The sequence below is a fragment of the Eleginops maclovinus genome, chromosome 23, assembly GCF_036324505.1.
Source record: "Eleginops maclovinus isolate JMC-PN-2008 ecotype Puerto Natales chromosome 23, JC_Emac_rtc_rv5, whole genome shotgun sequence".
In the NCBI taxonomy this organism is placed as follows: domain Eukaryota; kingdom Metazoa; phylum Chordata; class Actinopteri; order Perciformes; family Eleginopidae; genus Eleginops; species Eleginops maclovinus.
The window spans coordinates 20,818,849-20,834,885 of NC_086371.1; the positions used below are offsets into that span (position 1 = coordinate 20,818,849).

A 16,037-nucleotide genomic window follows, 5' to 3' on the forward strand; every position below is an offset into this window, starting at 1 on the left:
GCTCCTGATCTCTTTTAGAATATTAAAGATCTTTTACAAGTAAATAATAGCTCTACATTACCAATGCTCAATTGTTGTATTATCCCTTTTGTTTCTCATGTCGTCTGTTGACAGTTTTTTAATGCAAACTATCTCCTGAATAAGAATAAGACATGTTTTAACGATGCTCCAGAACTACGGAATACACTACCTTAGGTTTTAAGATATACAAGCTGTTTGCACATTTGTAATTTATTTCAAACATTACATTTCAGCATTTCCTGTCCCTCTTTGTTTTTGTTGTCTTTTACCTGTTTTATAGTACTGTATTTGCTGCCTACAGACAAATGCTTGTCTTCTTCATAAAATATTTGTCTTTTTTATCTTCACTTATTTGCCTATGTTAACGTCATCCAACTACACTAACCTCAGGATTTGTATTAATCTATATTAAAATACACATCCTTGAACCATGTGTGCGATATAGAAAACAATAGGAAAGTGTAGTGTGTGTGTAGTAGTAGATGAATGAATGAATGAATGATGTATTTTTTACCGGCTGCCTTTATTTAGTTTGTTTTATGAATACATTAAGTTCAGTAAGAGATTTGTAATCGAGTTATTGCAGTAAAAGCATTATGCTTTCAAACACTTCCTTTATGCAGCCATGCATGTAATCGGATTCCATCAAGTAAAAAACATGAACATGGGGGGCCACCAGTCTGTCTGATCTTCAGTTTGTGCATTAAACAGGTGCAGAATCTAAAAGCCTTCTTATCAGTAGAAACAGAACATATATTCACACACACAGCTTTTGTTCCAAAATCAATAAAAAGTTTGATTTAAAAAGAAAATAATAAAAAAGGAAACATAATTTCACAATCATATTTTGAAAGGTTCCGAAGAGAAACTAAGGTCTTCAACAGTCCCGTATTAAAGCCCCTGCTGTACCTCCACCACTTTATTAGGTCACAGCAGAAAATTTGACTTTATATGCCCTCAAACTCCCATAAATGTATCCGTTAATAATATTTCCTTTTACCAATAAATACCTACCTACCGAATATTTATTCATTTTCACACGTTATCCCCTTAAAATGCTAAGTTTGGCCTGTTGTTTGTTATTAAAAAAACATTGTCTGGGTTATGTTGTTAATTTAGGTTATGTGGCTCAACAACATTGACTCCGATGCACTGATGTGAAAACCACAAAAGTAGTATGCATTTACCCCATTATGATTTCATGTGGTGGAAATAAATGAGTGCATGATTGTATGGTTAATTGGCCATTCAAGTCAGCATGTCTTCTGTGGAAAATAGCTATTGAATTCAGATGATTCTCAGCATTCTCTGCCACACTTAGTAGAAAAACACCTGTGTGGATGCAGGTGTTAGCTAACAAGCTCAGCTAAAACATCACCCCGTGTTCACACCCCACTCAACACATGGTGCTCTCCATGTAATATCAGAAAAATGTAGTCCAAACATCGTACCTACTAGTTCACCGTGCAGCAGTCCCTGAGGTAATATAGCGTATGTATATTTAAAAAAAGCTTTCCTCTTTCAAAAATCTTGATGTAATTTCACTTTTATTCTTCATCAAACGTAGTTTCCTTGGAAATATTTAAACAAACAGCTCAAAAATACATTTTAAGTGCATTCCAAAAGTATTTCTTGTGAACCAAAGGAGAGACCCTTTGTGAGCATCAGTAGTGTATCAGTAGGAAAGTCTATTTCATGACTCCCCGTAATGGAAAGATTGCATCTTTGGTCCCCTAAGACTTACTGGAAGTGTGGCTCTGCTCCATGGTGTTGAAGAAGAGGCAGACCCCCGCAGTCAGCAGCAGGTGCATGGACTCGTACAGTAATTTGGGTGAAAAGACGCTCCATATGAAGAGATGGTAGCGCAGAGCAGTCACCAGCACAATGTAGGCTGCAGCTGGCACAGACCTCAGCAGGGCCAAACAGTAGCAGCCATGGCCGACTGCAACAGGGCTCCTGCAGGGAGGAGAGGATTCATCAGAGAGGAGGCAAAGCTGTGAATAACTTCCCCAAAACTTTACGTGAACCAAGGTCACCCTAATCTGCTTCACGTTTTTTTTTCTTCTGATGGGTAAAGCTGCAGATTGTTTGACGACTCACATTTTATAATTTTCCCCTTACGCAAGCACCAGGGAGAAGAGTTCAATCCAGTTATCATCTCTCAATAATACGGATTGCTTGCACATTCAGATAAAGAAGTTAATGACTTAAAACCTGCTTGATTTGATGGGATGGGATGGGATGGGATGGGATAGGTTGGGGGCAGGGTTGCAGTGAGGAGATTAGGGGATGATGATGTAAAACCAAACAGGCGGAGATACAAAGACTGAAACACACAAGTTTAGCTAAGCACAGGGATGTTGTTCATTGAAACAGGCAAGAGTCCCAGCTGAGGGGGAGGAGCGGCAAGCCTTCTCCCAGGACAAGAGGAGAAGGAGACATGGGAAGAGGTCCAGATTGGAGGTGGAAATTCAATCACAGGGCCAGTTATATCACACACACACACACACACACACACACACACACACACACACACACACACACACACACACACACACACACACACACACACACACACACACACACACACACACACACACACACACACACACACACACACACACACACACACACACACACACACACACACCAATAATCAATAATGAGCTGAAAGCAACAATTCAATTCTGTGGCAGACAGGAAAAACAGATTCAGTCTTGGGGGGGTGGGGGGGGGCAGAAAGGAGTCGATAATAATCGAATGAACAATATTACTTACCCATAAAACTACATTTGTGTGCTAACAATCTATCTGAAAGGGGACCTATTATGCTTTTTGGGTTTTCCCTTTCCTGTAGTGTATATATAGTTTTAGTGCATGTAAATGGTCTGCAAAGGCTAAAATCCCAAAGTGCCCCCTTTCCTGAAACACCTTAATTGGACTCCCAACATCCTATGTGATAGGCTAAGGGGCAGGACAACCTAACTGATAAACTGATGGTTTTTTTATACACATAGATGAATGGTAAATTATCCATTGAATTGTGGTGTTCCCCAAGGCTACACTTTAGGACCTAAACTTTTTAATCAAAACATGCTTCCACTTGGAAATGTCATCAGGAAATACGGCATACGTTTCCATAGTTATACTGAAAACATACAGCTCTATATTGTTGTGCAATACGATACTTAAGAAGTCATACCAGCATACTCCATGAACAGCCTAAATGTCTTAAACTAATGGCTAGTTCCACAGAGCAGCTGATTTTAAAATGTAAGATTATTTCTGTGTTCTACCTCAAAGAGCTCCTAAAATATTCATGTGCTCTCATGATCAGAATCTCTCAGTGGAGAAAGTGGTGTCAAATTCTCTAATTCACAGGTTTAGAAAGGAATGAGTTGATAAAGACTCTTTAGCCTGAAGACATTTTTGAAGTCATATAACAAAATGATCAAACTGAAGAAAGAAGGCCTGTAGAGAACTGAATTGACCATTGTTCTGCCGTCGGAGATGGTCAAAAGAACACAGTGTAAGAAGAGCAAATTGACGGATAAATGATCCCTGGAAATCCTCCACGAAAAACACTGAAATAACATTTTGATGAAAGGCTACGATGTACATTTTATTTCAGGAATCCTTTTCAATTTTGAGCTCACGAAGAAGCAGGAAACCTTTAATATCACAGTCCCAGAGGTAATCTCAAAGAGCCTCTTGGAAATCAAGGCAAAAATAGAAAGAGCTTAAATTTGCTGTTGGTTTCCACGTCAGAATATCGGACACTTTGAAGATGGTTTTAATGATGGTAATTAGGTAAAGTGGTGTTTATGGGTCTCCTCTGATCGGTGAGTTTTGAAGGTTTACAGTGTGCACTAAAAACAATGAAGAAACATTCTCTTTGCCTTAAGTAGAGTTTGCGTGTGTCGAGGGAGGCCCATCGGAAAGCTATCGATCAAAGTCCACTTCCAGCACTCGCCTCGTGGTCGAGCTGCTGATGGCGCAGAGTGAATTCTTAATGAGCTCCTGAGTACCAGATTGTCTTACAGTTTCATCTGTCACAATGTCTGCGAGCTGTAGCTTCTGTGGAAGCAGAATGTCATCATTATTTGTTATTTTATCTAGGAACCTTTTCCTTACTGTTGTACATGACAAAATACATTTTTAAGGTCTACAGATATGGATGGATATGTCGCTGAAACTGTTCATCTCACAGCTCAGCTTTACAAAAACTGTAGGGGTAACTGTGTGGTTGCATTGTTTTATCAATTTTCTTTCAATAGTGACAGTGTTTGTGCATATCTGTATTTCTATGTTGTTAATTAAATATATTACATTAGTGGACTTTGGGCGGGCAAAGCATCACATTAAAATATGTCACTTTTTAACAAATAAACAATTGTTTCTTCAGACGTAACATTTTTGCCTTCTATTTGAACTCTTTGGTGGTATTGTTTACTTTGAAGTCATTTCTTTGCTACTGTATATGAGGTCCTGTCATACTTCTCTGAAGAGGTTTTCTGCTTCTAGAAGAAAATAAATGCCATACCTTTCTGGAGCTCCCTGAGGAGTAGCTTTAATCTCAGCTGTGCTTTACTTTTCATTTGTAACCCCTCTGCTCTTTCTGTGGTGCTACAGGAGAGATGATGGAGGTCTTGGGAGCATAAAAAATGATTTTCTTTTTGACAATGTATTGTCATGGATCAAAGTGTTGGTCAACGGAACATTTTTAGTACTAAATGAAAGGTCGAAAGACATTCTGTGAGGCCCTTTAGTCCACATCAACCCTGATGTAGGAGTGCTGGATGGACGAATCGAATCAAAGCTAAACTCGATCATCTCTAGGCTCTGCTGCGAGCAGCACAAACACTTTCAGATGGATAGAACTTTTTAATCAGACACTGGAAGAGCTACTGAAATGTTAAATAAATCATATTGTGTGCATGTATGTGACTAATAAAGAGGGTTTCATCCTCCGATTCTACTTCTACTGCTAAAATGTGGCATCAAAGATTATTAAGAATATAGATCATGCATGGGTATACACCCTCTGCAGTCTAATTTCTGGACGTTTTTTTACATAAAGTCGTGACTTTTTAATCACCAATCCCGGTCATTTACCCAACAGAGGACGTTTAACTCTTTTTCTATTTACACCACCTTTTTGAAGCATTAAATTCAGCATTTCACTTTTGGCTCCATCAGCAGGGCAGCTGTTACCCAGATACAGAGCTCATCACTCAGCTCTGTGCAGCGACGTCATGCTGAGGGCGAGCTGTAGGTGTTGGCTGTATTCACACACATACAGCACCCCAGCTACTGGCCTCTCTCCAGTTAAGGTCTTATGCAGGTTAAGCTGTTTACACGCATCTTTGATACCCTGTGAGCAAGATTCCATTAACAGGATATCTCAACACACCAGCACCGCCCCACAGAGAGGGTTTGCTTCAAAAAGATGTATAAAAATAGAATCAACCAACACTCAGAAGTAACTGCAACAGTGATGTTCTGGTGCAGATGGTGGAAACCAAAGCAAAAGAGAGGAGAGGGGTGATCAGTGGTTCCCAAGAAGTCCCACCCCTTAGCCTATCACGTACAATGTGTTAGCCAAAAAAAACATGTGTGTTACACAGTGATGTCACTATCTAACATCTAAAGTAAACAAAGGAGTCGTATCAGGCAGGGGGGGAATGGGGGGAGAGAAACTTTAATAAACTTTAGGATTTACGCCTTTGCAGACCCTTTACATGCACACAAACCTTTCTAACTCACTACAGGAGAGGGAAAACCCCCAAAAGCATTAAAGTGCCGCTGTAAATACTACAGTAGTTGTGACATCACAGCGTTAATTGTTACAAAAATGTTTTCACAAATCTGAATGAGCGACTGGCAGTAGTTGAAGCTGAGTTTATAGCTAACTATTCAAACTCAATCCTACAGCTGACTGTGGTAGACTGGCAGCTAACTGGTTATTTTAAATATAGTTGCTAATATAATCAGAATTACCATTGATGATGTTATTCGGCTGCCTGCCTCCTTCACATGGGCGTAGATAGGCCGTAAAGCCCTCTCTCGTGGCCCTAACAACGATTTCTTACGTGAGCATAAACAAAGGTTATTAAGTTTTCCTTCATTTCATTAAGAACCAGCCAAAAAGATAAAACTCAAAAAAACAAAAACCCTGGAGGTCAATAAGCTAGATTTCCTATTGTAAAAGCTACTGGACCAAGATAAGTTGCAGTAGAAACAGGTTGGTATTTTTCGTCTGGGACGGTAAATGTGTAGACTGTTTTTCTGTCTTGATTTCAATGGGGAGCTCGTTTTCACTCACTTGTCATCAGGAGGCTTTTAGAGCGAGGACATTCATTTTTCATTGACTCAAATATTACTTGTATTCATTGGTTTCTATAATTAACATTTTAGACACCACTAAATATTTGTGTAAGAACTGGGCAACAATTTAGCACACTGACCATTGAAATCAATATGAATAAAAGTTATTTTTGTGTTGAGTTAGAGAATAGGTAATAAGTTAAAACTGAGCCTTACCTGTCTCTCTGTGAGCTGAGGAAGCAAACAAGGTGACACGCCCAAAGCAGGGGCCCCGCATACGTGCTGAGGGCCGTTAAGAAGATTGCCGGTGCTTCTACGTAACTTTCCAGTCCAACGAAGCCCACTGAGATGTCAACTGTGGCGATGTTGTTCGAGTTGCCCTGCAGGAGAAAAGAGAAGTCTAATTTTAGCATCACCAAGAGTACAGAAAGAACTGACTCTGTATTCAGAGAAAAAGGAGCACACAAAGATCTGTGGGTGAAGCTTTGTAAGCATTTTAGCGCTCTAAAGAACCAGCCCTTTGTCATCATTACTCTCAGCTGCTGGCGTCTTCCCAGCGGCCCAGTTTGTGTTTTCCAGTCTCTGACCGGAGCAGACACACAGCTTTCCTCTCTGGAGCCGGACTCAGGTTACTGTGTAAGTGGGTGCACACGCTTTGTTTTTTAAAGACCAAACATTTCTGGCTTATTTAACTTTTCTCAACAATTTGTAGTTTCCCTGGAACGAGCCAAATGTGCCTGAAGTAAACTGAATGTCAAACTGTTCCAACCTTGTGTTATTTATTGCAGTTCAGGAGATTCATCTGAAGCTTTAGAAATTGCCGCAGGATTTATATCCACAATATAAAGGGTATTTGGTTGCGTTAATGTTAGATATATTTAGATCAGGCAAATATGCCATGGCTTAAATGTAATAACATAGTGCAACTCAGAAAAAGAGGGCGGAGATGAGGAAACATTTCATAGCCTTGAAATACATGACTTTGTTCCTTTGAGCGTGTTTTATCTGAAGCTCAACCAGCATTTAAGGGATTATTTTTAATTAAACAATAATCAAATATACAAAGTAAGCATTTTTAATCCATTTTGTAGGGAGAGACTCTTTTACTCTAGTACATGCATACATACAATTATCCCTGGAAAATATTTTTCAGCCGTACTTTTATGAATGGACAGACAGGAAAGAACGTTTCATTTTAAAATTTGATCTGACTTTATGGTGGAGCATTCAGGTTACTTTGAATTTTCTTTGAAATAAATAATTGAATACTGTTTAATGTATCATCATTAATTATTTTGTTTGTTTCCCTTTTTGCTAGAAGGCCAATCATGTGCTTTTACGGTATGATCTTTGAGATAAATAGGGTTAGGGTTAGAGTAAAGCCGAGTAAATGCATGTTTTAATGTTTAAGAAACACATTATACTTTTTTTCACCTTTGTCTGAAACGCTCAGTTTTTGAGTCTGTCTCTTTAAGGCCCCTGACAGAGAAAGCTAAATCTACCTTGATTGGCTAAAGACAACCTTTAAAATGTCTCAATCAGTGACTGGAAATTATTGATGTATTATAAGAACTGGACAGCTGTTGAGCCACTAAGAATATTTGCTTGCACGTCTGGCGCACTACCTGGTGGCTCAGTGGAGATCAAGCTACCAGGAAGTGTGCCGGACGTTGAAGAAAAGAGACCGGAGGTGGGGCTTAAGCAAAACACAAGTGTCCCCCCTCTATGGGCCCAAATATGGATAATTTTGCTTCCGAGAGTCAGGCCATTAGTACTTCATGTGCCACGGAGCAACTTCGATAGGAACGAACAGGGTCCAACGCTGGGGGGGCATTGTAATGAGCTGACGTGAGATAACTTGCTGAATCCCATGTTTTCTGACTTCAACCGTAACCGTAAAAAAAAAACTGACTAGGTTATTTTAAGTTTGTGGGTCAAAATGTATGCACACAAGCACTAAAAGTTTTTCCTATTACGTCCCCTTTTTCGATCTTCTGGTATTACTATATTCAGTGTATTTTCTGACTGGTAATATATATACTTAAAAAGTGGTAACTAAACAATCTCTGAAGTCCTCTGATTCGATGATTGATACATACATATGTATGTTTATACACATATATACATGTATATATTGTTGAGATACTTCTTTTATATCTGATGAAAGTTGTTAAGTAAAGAAATATTTTTAGTATTAAGTATGAGTGTGTGAATTCAGGTTGTTGAAATCAAACGCGTTCTGTTCAGACAGATCAGTCAGCCTGAACCACAGAGCAGCCGCTGTGAAGAACACTGTCATGGCTGAACAAATTCAAATTGGGTAATTTACAGTATTTCATTTTGACAGTGTTTTATACTTAGCAAATTTCTATGTGCGCAACAGGTGGTAATTACATCCAAAACTTACTGCATGCAGGCATATTTAAAGGAAAAAGATGGGAATCAGTGGAGATCAAGGACCTCTTTCTTGTTCATTTGGAAAGCAGTGATGATCCATGAGCAGCAATCCTTCAAGTAACGCTTTATTTTCCCTCTGTGCACGCAACTTTGATCACACAGGCAGATACCTTAACAGCTGGCTTCATTTTCTACAAACAGTGAATACCAGAGAGCAGGTGGGAGGCTGCATATGGATATTTTCTAGCAGCTTTCTTGGTAAAATCCTGCTGTGATTGTTAAAATATACCAATACTGTATGACACTTGTGAAAAAGCAGAACTGCTTGAAAAGTGTTATTATTGAGATTCAGACTGAAGTGATTATTTAAAAGTCATGTTAATCAACCTTAAACATGTCTTGCCAGAAATATATTCAGTGATTTTGTTAACCTGGAAGTTCAGGTTTAAATTTGAGCTTTAAAGACATCTTTGTGATGATTCATATTTGTATACAGACAGTTGCTCAGTTCTTTCTGAACTCATACCCACGATGTGACTTGTCCTTACTCATGTTGCAACACAAACAGGCTCATTGGTGAAGAATAAACACCTCCAACCTGCTTTTACTGACCATCTGGTTTTAGGACAGGGACGTATTCACAGAGAATTCACAGCAAAATTGATCAATTGATCACGACAGCTCAATTGCAGATGGGCAAAACTTCTACTGTTAGACAGTTCAACTTTTTTTTTGGTGTCTGCATCTGAGGTTACTTGGAATATTTCCCAAAATCCTGTTGTGCTTTTTTGTTTGGCTGCCAGACAAGGCTTTCTGCCAATATCTAATAAAACCCATCAGCAAAAGCAACTCCAGCCGTTTTCAGACAAGGGGAACTTTTTCATAGTTCTAAGAATAGTTCATATTCTTAAAAACTGGATTCAAAAGGGTGATGCAGTGATGACGTGCTTTCTGAAGGGGATGACTTGGAAAGTTAGCATCACAAGGGTTCCCTTAACAAAAGGCTTTTAGAAGTGTCATTTAGACACTTTTAACACACAGGGAAGCTTCTGACATTCACCGCAGGGTATTTAGTGACCTATTTCTTTGTCATAGAACAAAATGAAAATGAAAATGAAAATCTCTTAAGCTTCTGTTAATCACATAACTCATTTCAGGCATCTAACCGAAAACAAATCAAAAAACGATTTACTTTGAGACAACGGAGTCTGGAAGTGGTAAAATGCAAACTCATATTTGGTTTTTAGGATTCCTTCCTGCACCACCAGCATCACAACACCTTTAATCCCAAAACTCTATAAGCATGGTTAACAAAAGAAAACACAAACAAGTACAAACATCCAAAAGGAACAACAGCGATGTTCGAAGTTCAAATGTTCATGAGCACACAGCTGCTGCTCTGCTAACTAAACCAGTCAGCTTAAAGGCCAATTAGAGTAAATCCCAAGAACTTAGTATGATAGCTGATTCAAATAAACAAAAGGTGCTTTTGATAAAGCTAGCTGATAATGACTATCTTGTTTTTGTTTGGTTGATTGGAGCATGTTTATTCATTGCAGTTTTAGTAAAAAAGTTAAGAGAGCTGGATGGAACGTAGGTTTACCCACCTTTACAGTTCCCATTGGCTCCCCATTCAGTGGTTCCTCACAGAAGACCTTATATTTTTAGACTCTTCTAATTTCCTCCTGCTCTGATACATTTGCAACCAGGGGCTCAGTGATCAGTTCTAATTGCTGTGTTATTATTCAACATAATTTGATTGTTCTACATGACACCAGATTTAGTTTGGGAGCTGCAAATTTAATCACATGTGGCAGCTTTACAGATCCATTATGGTTACAGCTTGGTTATTACTCTAAGGTCTGTAATTACATGCCTGGGCGCTGGGCTGAAAATTGTGTGGTGGTGTTCTACTCCCGAGCTCATCACAGTATTAATTACCCAAGAGGTGATGAGTGTTATTAAATTGTTAGCAATTTGGAAGTTTATTGTTGACAGAAAGAAGGATCTGCTAACTAAATACTGGTGAGGTTAAAATCACAGGTAGCATATCTGCCTTTAAGGAACTCATTTCTCATGTTATGTGTCCACAGGAAACAATTACTCCAGCTGGCCGTCATCCCGGTGCTGCTTGAAAGTAATATAATTTACACACAACCACTTTCACTACCTCGAACAGCACCTAATGCTGTATCCAACACTTTATCAGTGCCGATAGCTTTCCTAAATGTTGCTACATTCTGTGTTAGGGAGCTAAATTAGATGTCTCTTACAATCAGACCAAAAAACCCTACTTACTGATTTATTGTCCCCTGGACTCTCTTTTGTAAATACAGGTCATTTGGGCTCTGATTAACATCTTCGCACTTCTGCACTTATGGAGTCAGCACCAATAGGTATCACACTTTGCGAAGTGCTTGAAGTTTGTAAACTGTTATTGGTTGGGTGATTGATTTTAAGTGGAACACTTATTTTAAGATTTACTGCATGTTAACGGTCTGGACTATAAGTTGATAAGGGTTCACAATTTACCATTTAGAAGAAAATAGATCATTGGAGTCACTTTGATTCAAACAAGATAATCTGTTTTAAAGTAAAAAAGACAAAACTAGTATGGCATTTGGGGATTGCAGACGTCGGTCATGCCAATGCTGCGATCACATGTTCCTTCGATGGTCCCATTTTGTGAGTTTGAATGTCCTTTTTCTGACTTCAGGGTGTTCATAACTTTTAATTTGTGTTGTTGAAATCCATCCATCCATCTTCTCCCGCTTATCCGTCAGGGTCTCGGAGGTAACAGCTCCAGCAGAGAGCCCCAAACTTCTCTTTCCCTGGCCACATCAACCAGCTCTGACTGGGGGATTCCAAGGCGCTCCCAGGCCAGCGAAGAGATATAATCCCTCCTCCTGGTCCTAGGTCTACCCCTCGGTCTCTTCCCAGCTGGACGTGCCTGGAACACCTCACTAGGGAGGCGCCCAGGTGGCATCCTCACTAGGTGCCCGAACCACCTCAACTGGCTCCTTTCAACGCGAAGGAGCAGCGGTTCTACTCCGAGTCTCTCCCGGATGACTAAACTTCTCACCTTATCCCTAAGGGAGATGCCAGCCAATCTGCGGATAAATCCCATTGCGGCCGCTTGTATCCGCGATCTCGTTCTTTTGGTCATGACCCATCCTTCATGACCAAAGGTGAGGGTAGGAACGAAGCTGGCCCGGTAGATAGAGAGCTTTGCCTTCTGGCTCAGCTCTCTTTTCGTCACAATGGGGCGGTAAAGCGACTGCAGTACCGCTCCCGCTGCTGTGATTCGCCGGCCCATCTCACGCTCCATTGTTCCCTCACTCGAGAACAAGACCCCGAGATACTTGAACTCCTTCACTTGGGGTAAGGCCTCATTCCCTACCTGGAGTGGACAGTCCATCGGTTTCCTGCTGAGAACCATGGCCTCAGATTTGGAGGTGCTGATCCTCATCCCAGCCGCTTCACACTCAGCCGCGAACCGATCCAGTGAGTGCTGCAGGTCAGAGACCGATGACGCCATTAGGAACACATCATCTGCAAAAAGCAGTAGTGCAATCCTTAGCCCACCAAACTGCAGACCCCCTCCCACACGACTACGCCTCGAAATCCTGTCCAAGAATATCACAAACAAGATTGGTGACAAAGCGCAGCCCTGGCGGAGGCCAACCCTCACCGGAAATCGGTCCGACGTGCTACCGAGGACCCGGACACAGCTCTTGCTTTGGGAGTACAGAGATTGGATGGCCCTGAGTAGAGACCCCCTCACCCCATACTCCCGCAGCACCTCCCTGGGAACCCGGTCATACGCCTACTCCAAATCCACAAAGCACATGTAGACCGGATGAGCGTACTCCTAGGCCCCCTCCAGGATCCTTGCGAGGGTAAAAAGCTGGTCCGTCGTTCCACGACCAGGACGAAAACCGCATTGTTCCTCTTCAATCTGAGGTTCGACAATCGGTCGGACCCTCCTTTCCAGCACCTTAGAGTAAACTTTCCCGGGGAGAGTGAGTAATGTGATGCCTCTGTAATTGGCACACACCCTCTGATCCCCCTTTTTAAAAAGGGGAACCACCACCCCGGTCTGCCACTCCTTCGGTACTGTTTCCGACTTCCACGCAATATTGATAAGACGTGTCAACCATGACAGTCCCTCAACACCCAGAGCCTTCAGCATTTCTGGGTGGATCTCATCCAACCCCGGGGCTTTGCCACTGGTGAGTTGTTTGACTACATCAGTGACTTCCCCCCGTGAGATTGGAGTTGATCCCCCTTCATACTCCAGGTACGTCTCTAACATAGAGGGCGGAGTTGTCGGGTTCAGGAGTTCCTCAAAGTGTTCCTTCCACCGCCCTAACACACTATCAGTTGAGGTCAACAGCGCCCCATCCTTACTGTACACAGCTTGGATGGTTCCCTACTTCCCCCTCCTGAGGTGTCGGATGGTTTTCCAGAACAACTTTGGTGCCGACCGAAAGTCCTTCTCCATGGCTTCTCCGAAATTCACCCACACCCGCTGCTTTGCCTCGGTCACGGCTGAGGCTGCTGCCCTTCGGGCCTGTCGATACCTTGCAACTGCATCAGGAGTACCCAGAGAGAACATATCCCGAAAGGCCTCCTTCTTCAGTCGGACGGCTTCCCTGACCACCGTTGTTCACCAGGAGGTTCGAGGGTTACCGCCCCTTGAGGTACCTAAGACCTTCAGACCGCAGCTCCCTGCCGCAGCTTCAGCAGTAGAGGCTTTGAACACCGCCCACTCAGGTTCAATGTCCCCAGCCTCCACAGGGATGCCTGAAAAGCTCCGCCGGAGGTGTGAGTTCAAGGCCTCCTGGACTTGGGATTCCTCCAGACGTTCCCAGTTCACCCGCACTACACGTTTGGGCTTACCGGGTCTGTCTATAGGCTTCCCCTGCCACTCGACCCAACTCACCACCAGATGGTGATCAGTTGACAACTCAGCGCCTCTCTTCACCCGAGTGTCCAAAACATGCGGCCTCAGGTCCGATGATACGATAACAAAAACAATCATGGACCTTCTGCCTAGGGTGCTGTAGTACCACGTACACTTATGAGCATCCTTATGTTCGAACATGGTGTTTGTTATGGTGAATACTCTGAACTGCTGTTTGGTGCATAAGCACACACAACAGTCAGAGTTTCCCCCCCCATAACCCGCAGGCGTAGGGAGGCGACCCTCTCGTCCACTGGGGTAAACTCCAACAAAGCGGCTTGTGAGTATCCCCACACCCGCTCGGCGCCTCACACCTTGGGCAACTCCGGAGAAGAATAGAGTCCAATCCCTATCAAGAAGTAAGGTTCCAGAGCCGACGCTGTGCGTAGAGGTGAGCCCCACCAGATCCAACTGGTAACGCTCCACCTCCCGCACAAGCTCCGGCTCCTTCCCCCCCAGAGAGGTGACGTTCCACTTCCCCAAAGCCAGCTTCTGCCGCCCGGGTCTGGTCCGTCGAGACCCTCTGCTTTCACTGCCACCCTTCTGGCAGCGCAACCGACCCTATCGTTGTTTCCCGTAGGTGGTGGGCCCGCGGGACGGAGAAGCGGAGGTGTTGCCCTTGCTGCTTATTCGGGCTGTGCCCGGCCGGGCTCCGTGGCAAGCCCGGCCACCAGACGCTCGCCAACGAGTCCTCCTTCTGGGCCTGGCTCCAGAAGGGGACCCCGGGCTTCCTCCGGGCCGGTTATCCTCGCTTTCATGTATGTTCTCCATGAGGTGTTTTGAAAAACTGCAACAAAATCTGAGCTGTAGTTTATTGCTTTAAGCGTTTAACAAAACGTTCCTAGCTATGTCCTGGTAGTTGTTTCGCTTAAGGGGGATTTGAATGTATGCAGAACAAATGCATCTCTTAATGCTAACTTAACTTAATATAATATAATATATAGTATACATTAAGTTTAAAAAAATTAAAATGTTGGCATATCCTTAACCCCACAACCAAGTTTTATTGAAATTGGGTCAGTAGTAACTTTTTCGTAATCCAGCTGATTAACAGACAAACAGACTGACAAAGCAAGTCAAAAACATTATCACCGTGATAATGTTTATGAGAGCAAAGGTTTACAGTACCAAAACAAGCGATAAAAAGGATGTAAAAGGACCCAAAATACCAGAATGTTGGTTCAATTAAGTAGCAATGTTAATGGAAGTATTTGCACTAACGCATTGTGTGCAATGACAGTAACGTTTGATGTGTGTAATATGTGTGTGTGTGTGTGTGTGTGTGTGTGTGTGTGGTAATTGCTCACCTACTATTAAAAAGTATACAGTATACTGTAAATAAGTAATTTTCAGGGAAACACTACTTTAGGAAAAAAGAGTTACAAAATTAAAGAGCAAGTTTTTGATGCTTTTATCCCAATTTAAATACATGTGGATCTTATTTTACTTGATAAACCGTCCACTGCGCCTCACACAGTAACACTAACAGGCTGTCAAGCTTTGCTATCACTGACATCATTATGGTCGCTCACCTGAAAGTAAAAGAAGGCCTGTCCAAACCAGTAGTGCATGATGGTAGTTTGTGCCGCGTCATAGTGGAGTTTCTTCCAGATAAACTGAGCCATGAGCGTTTGGATCAAGAGGCAGCAGCAGAGGACCGGGAGGTTGTGAGCTCGAAACAACAGCGACATCAACAAGACCAAGCCACTGTAAATCTCCCATAATCCCCTGCTCTTCAACCGGGCATCCGATGTGATGATCTGGGATCGCAGCAGGTCTTTGGTGCCCGTGAAGAGGATGCCCAAGATGAAGACGTAAACAAAGCGCGCCTCCACTGTTCCCCTAAAAGAGAGGGATTACACACTGTCAGTTTTTGCATTAAGCCGCTATTGATTTTTTTCTCTACAAAACTCCAAGTTCAATATTCAAGTAATTGTGCTAAGTGACTCGGTGAGGTGGACGCTGGCAGCCTTGCTGTACCTGCCCATGCATTAAGCAATTAAAACCCGACAGATTTAGTTTTTTTGAGGAAAATAATTGAATTCAGACTTTATATACTGGAGGATAACAGATGAAGATGCTTCTCGTCAAATAAAAGGTGAAAACTAAAATGATAAAAAACAACACCAGAACAAAATGAAGCTGATTAACAGAACAAAAACAGCATCTTAATAAATCAAATGCACTAAAGCATAAAGCGCCTTCAAAAGAGTTGAAAACAAGACAGCAGGTCCGCATATATTATCTCTCTGATGCTGATATTGAAGAAAACTTTGAGTAATGAGCAAATATGACAGCATCAGTACCAGGAGTGAGGGGAAATGCT

At 42.1% G+C, this 16,037-nt stretch overlaps 1 protein-coding gene across 1 annotated transcript in view; it reads right to left on the reverse strand.

Moving 5' to 3' along the window:
- Positions 1 to 525: 525 nt before the first annotated feature.
- The window catches only part of pigg (phosphatidylinositol glycan anchor biosynthesis class G (EMM blood group)), a 73,606-nt gene continuing 58,094 nt past the window's right edge, over positions 526 to 16,037 (reverse strand). Inside the window, exons 11-13 of the mRNA XM_063876581.1 lie at positions 15,244 to 15,553; positions 6,565 to 6,728; positions 526 to 1,977 (exon numbers count right to left, since the gene is read on the reverse strand). Coding sequence (XP_063732651.1) covers positions 1,755 to 1,977; positions 6,565 to 6,728; positions 15,244 to 15,553 — 697 coding nt within the window. The 3' untranslated portion in view covers positions 526 to 1,754. The remainder of the gene's footprint in view (positions 1,978 to 6,564; positions 6,729 to 15,243; positions 15,554 to 16,037) is intronic.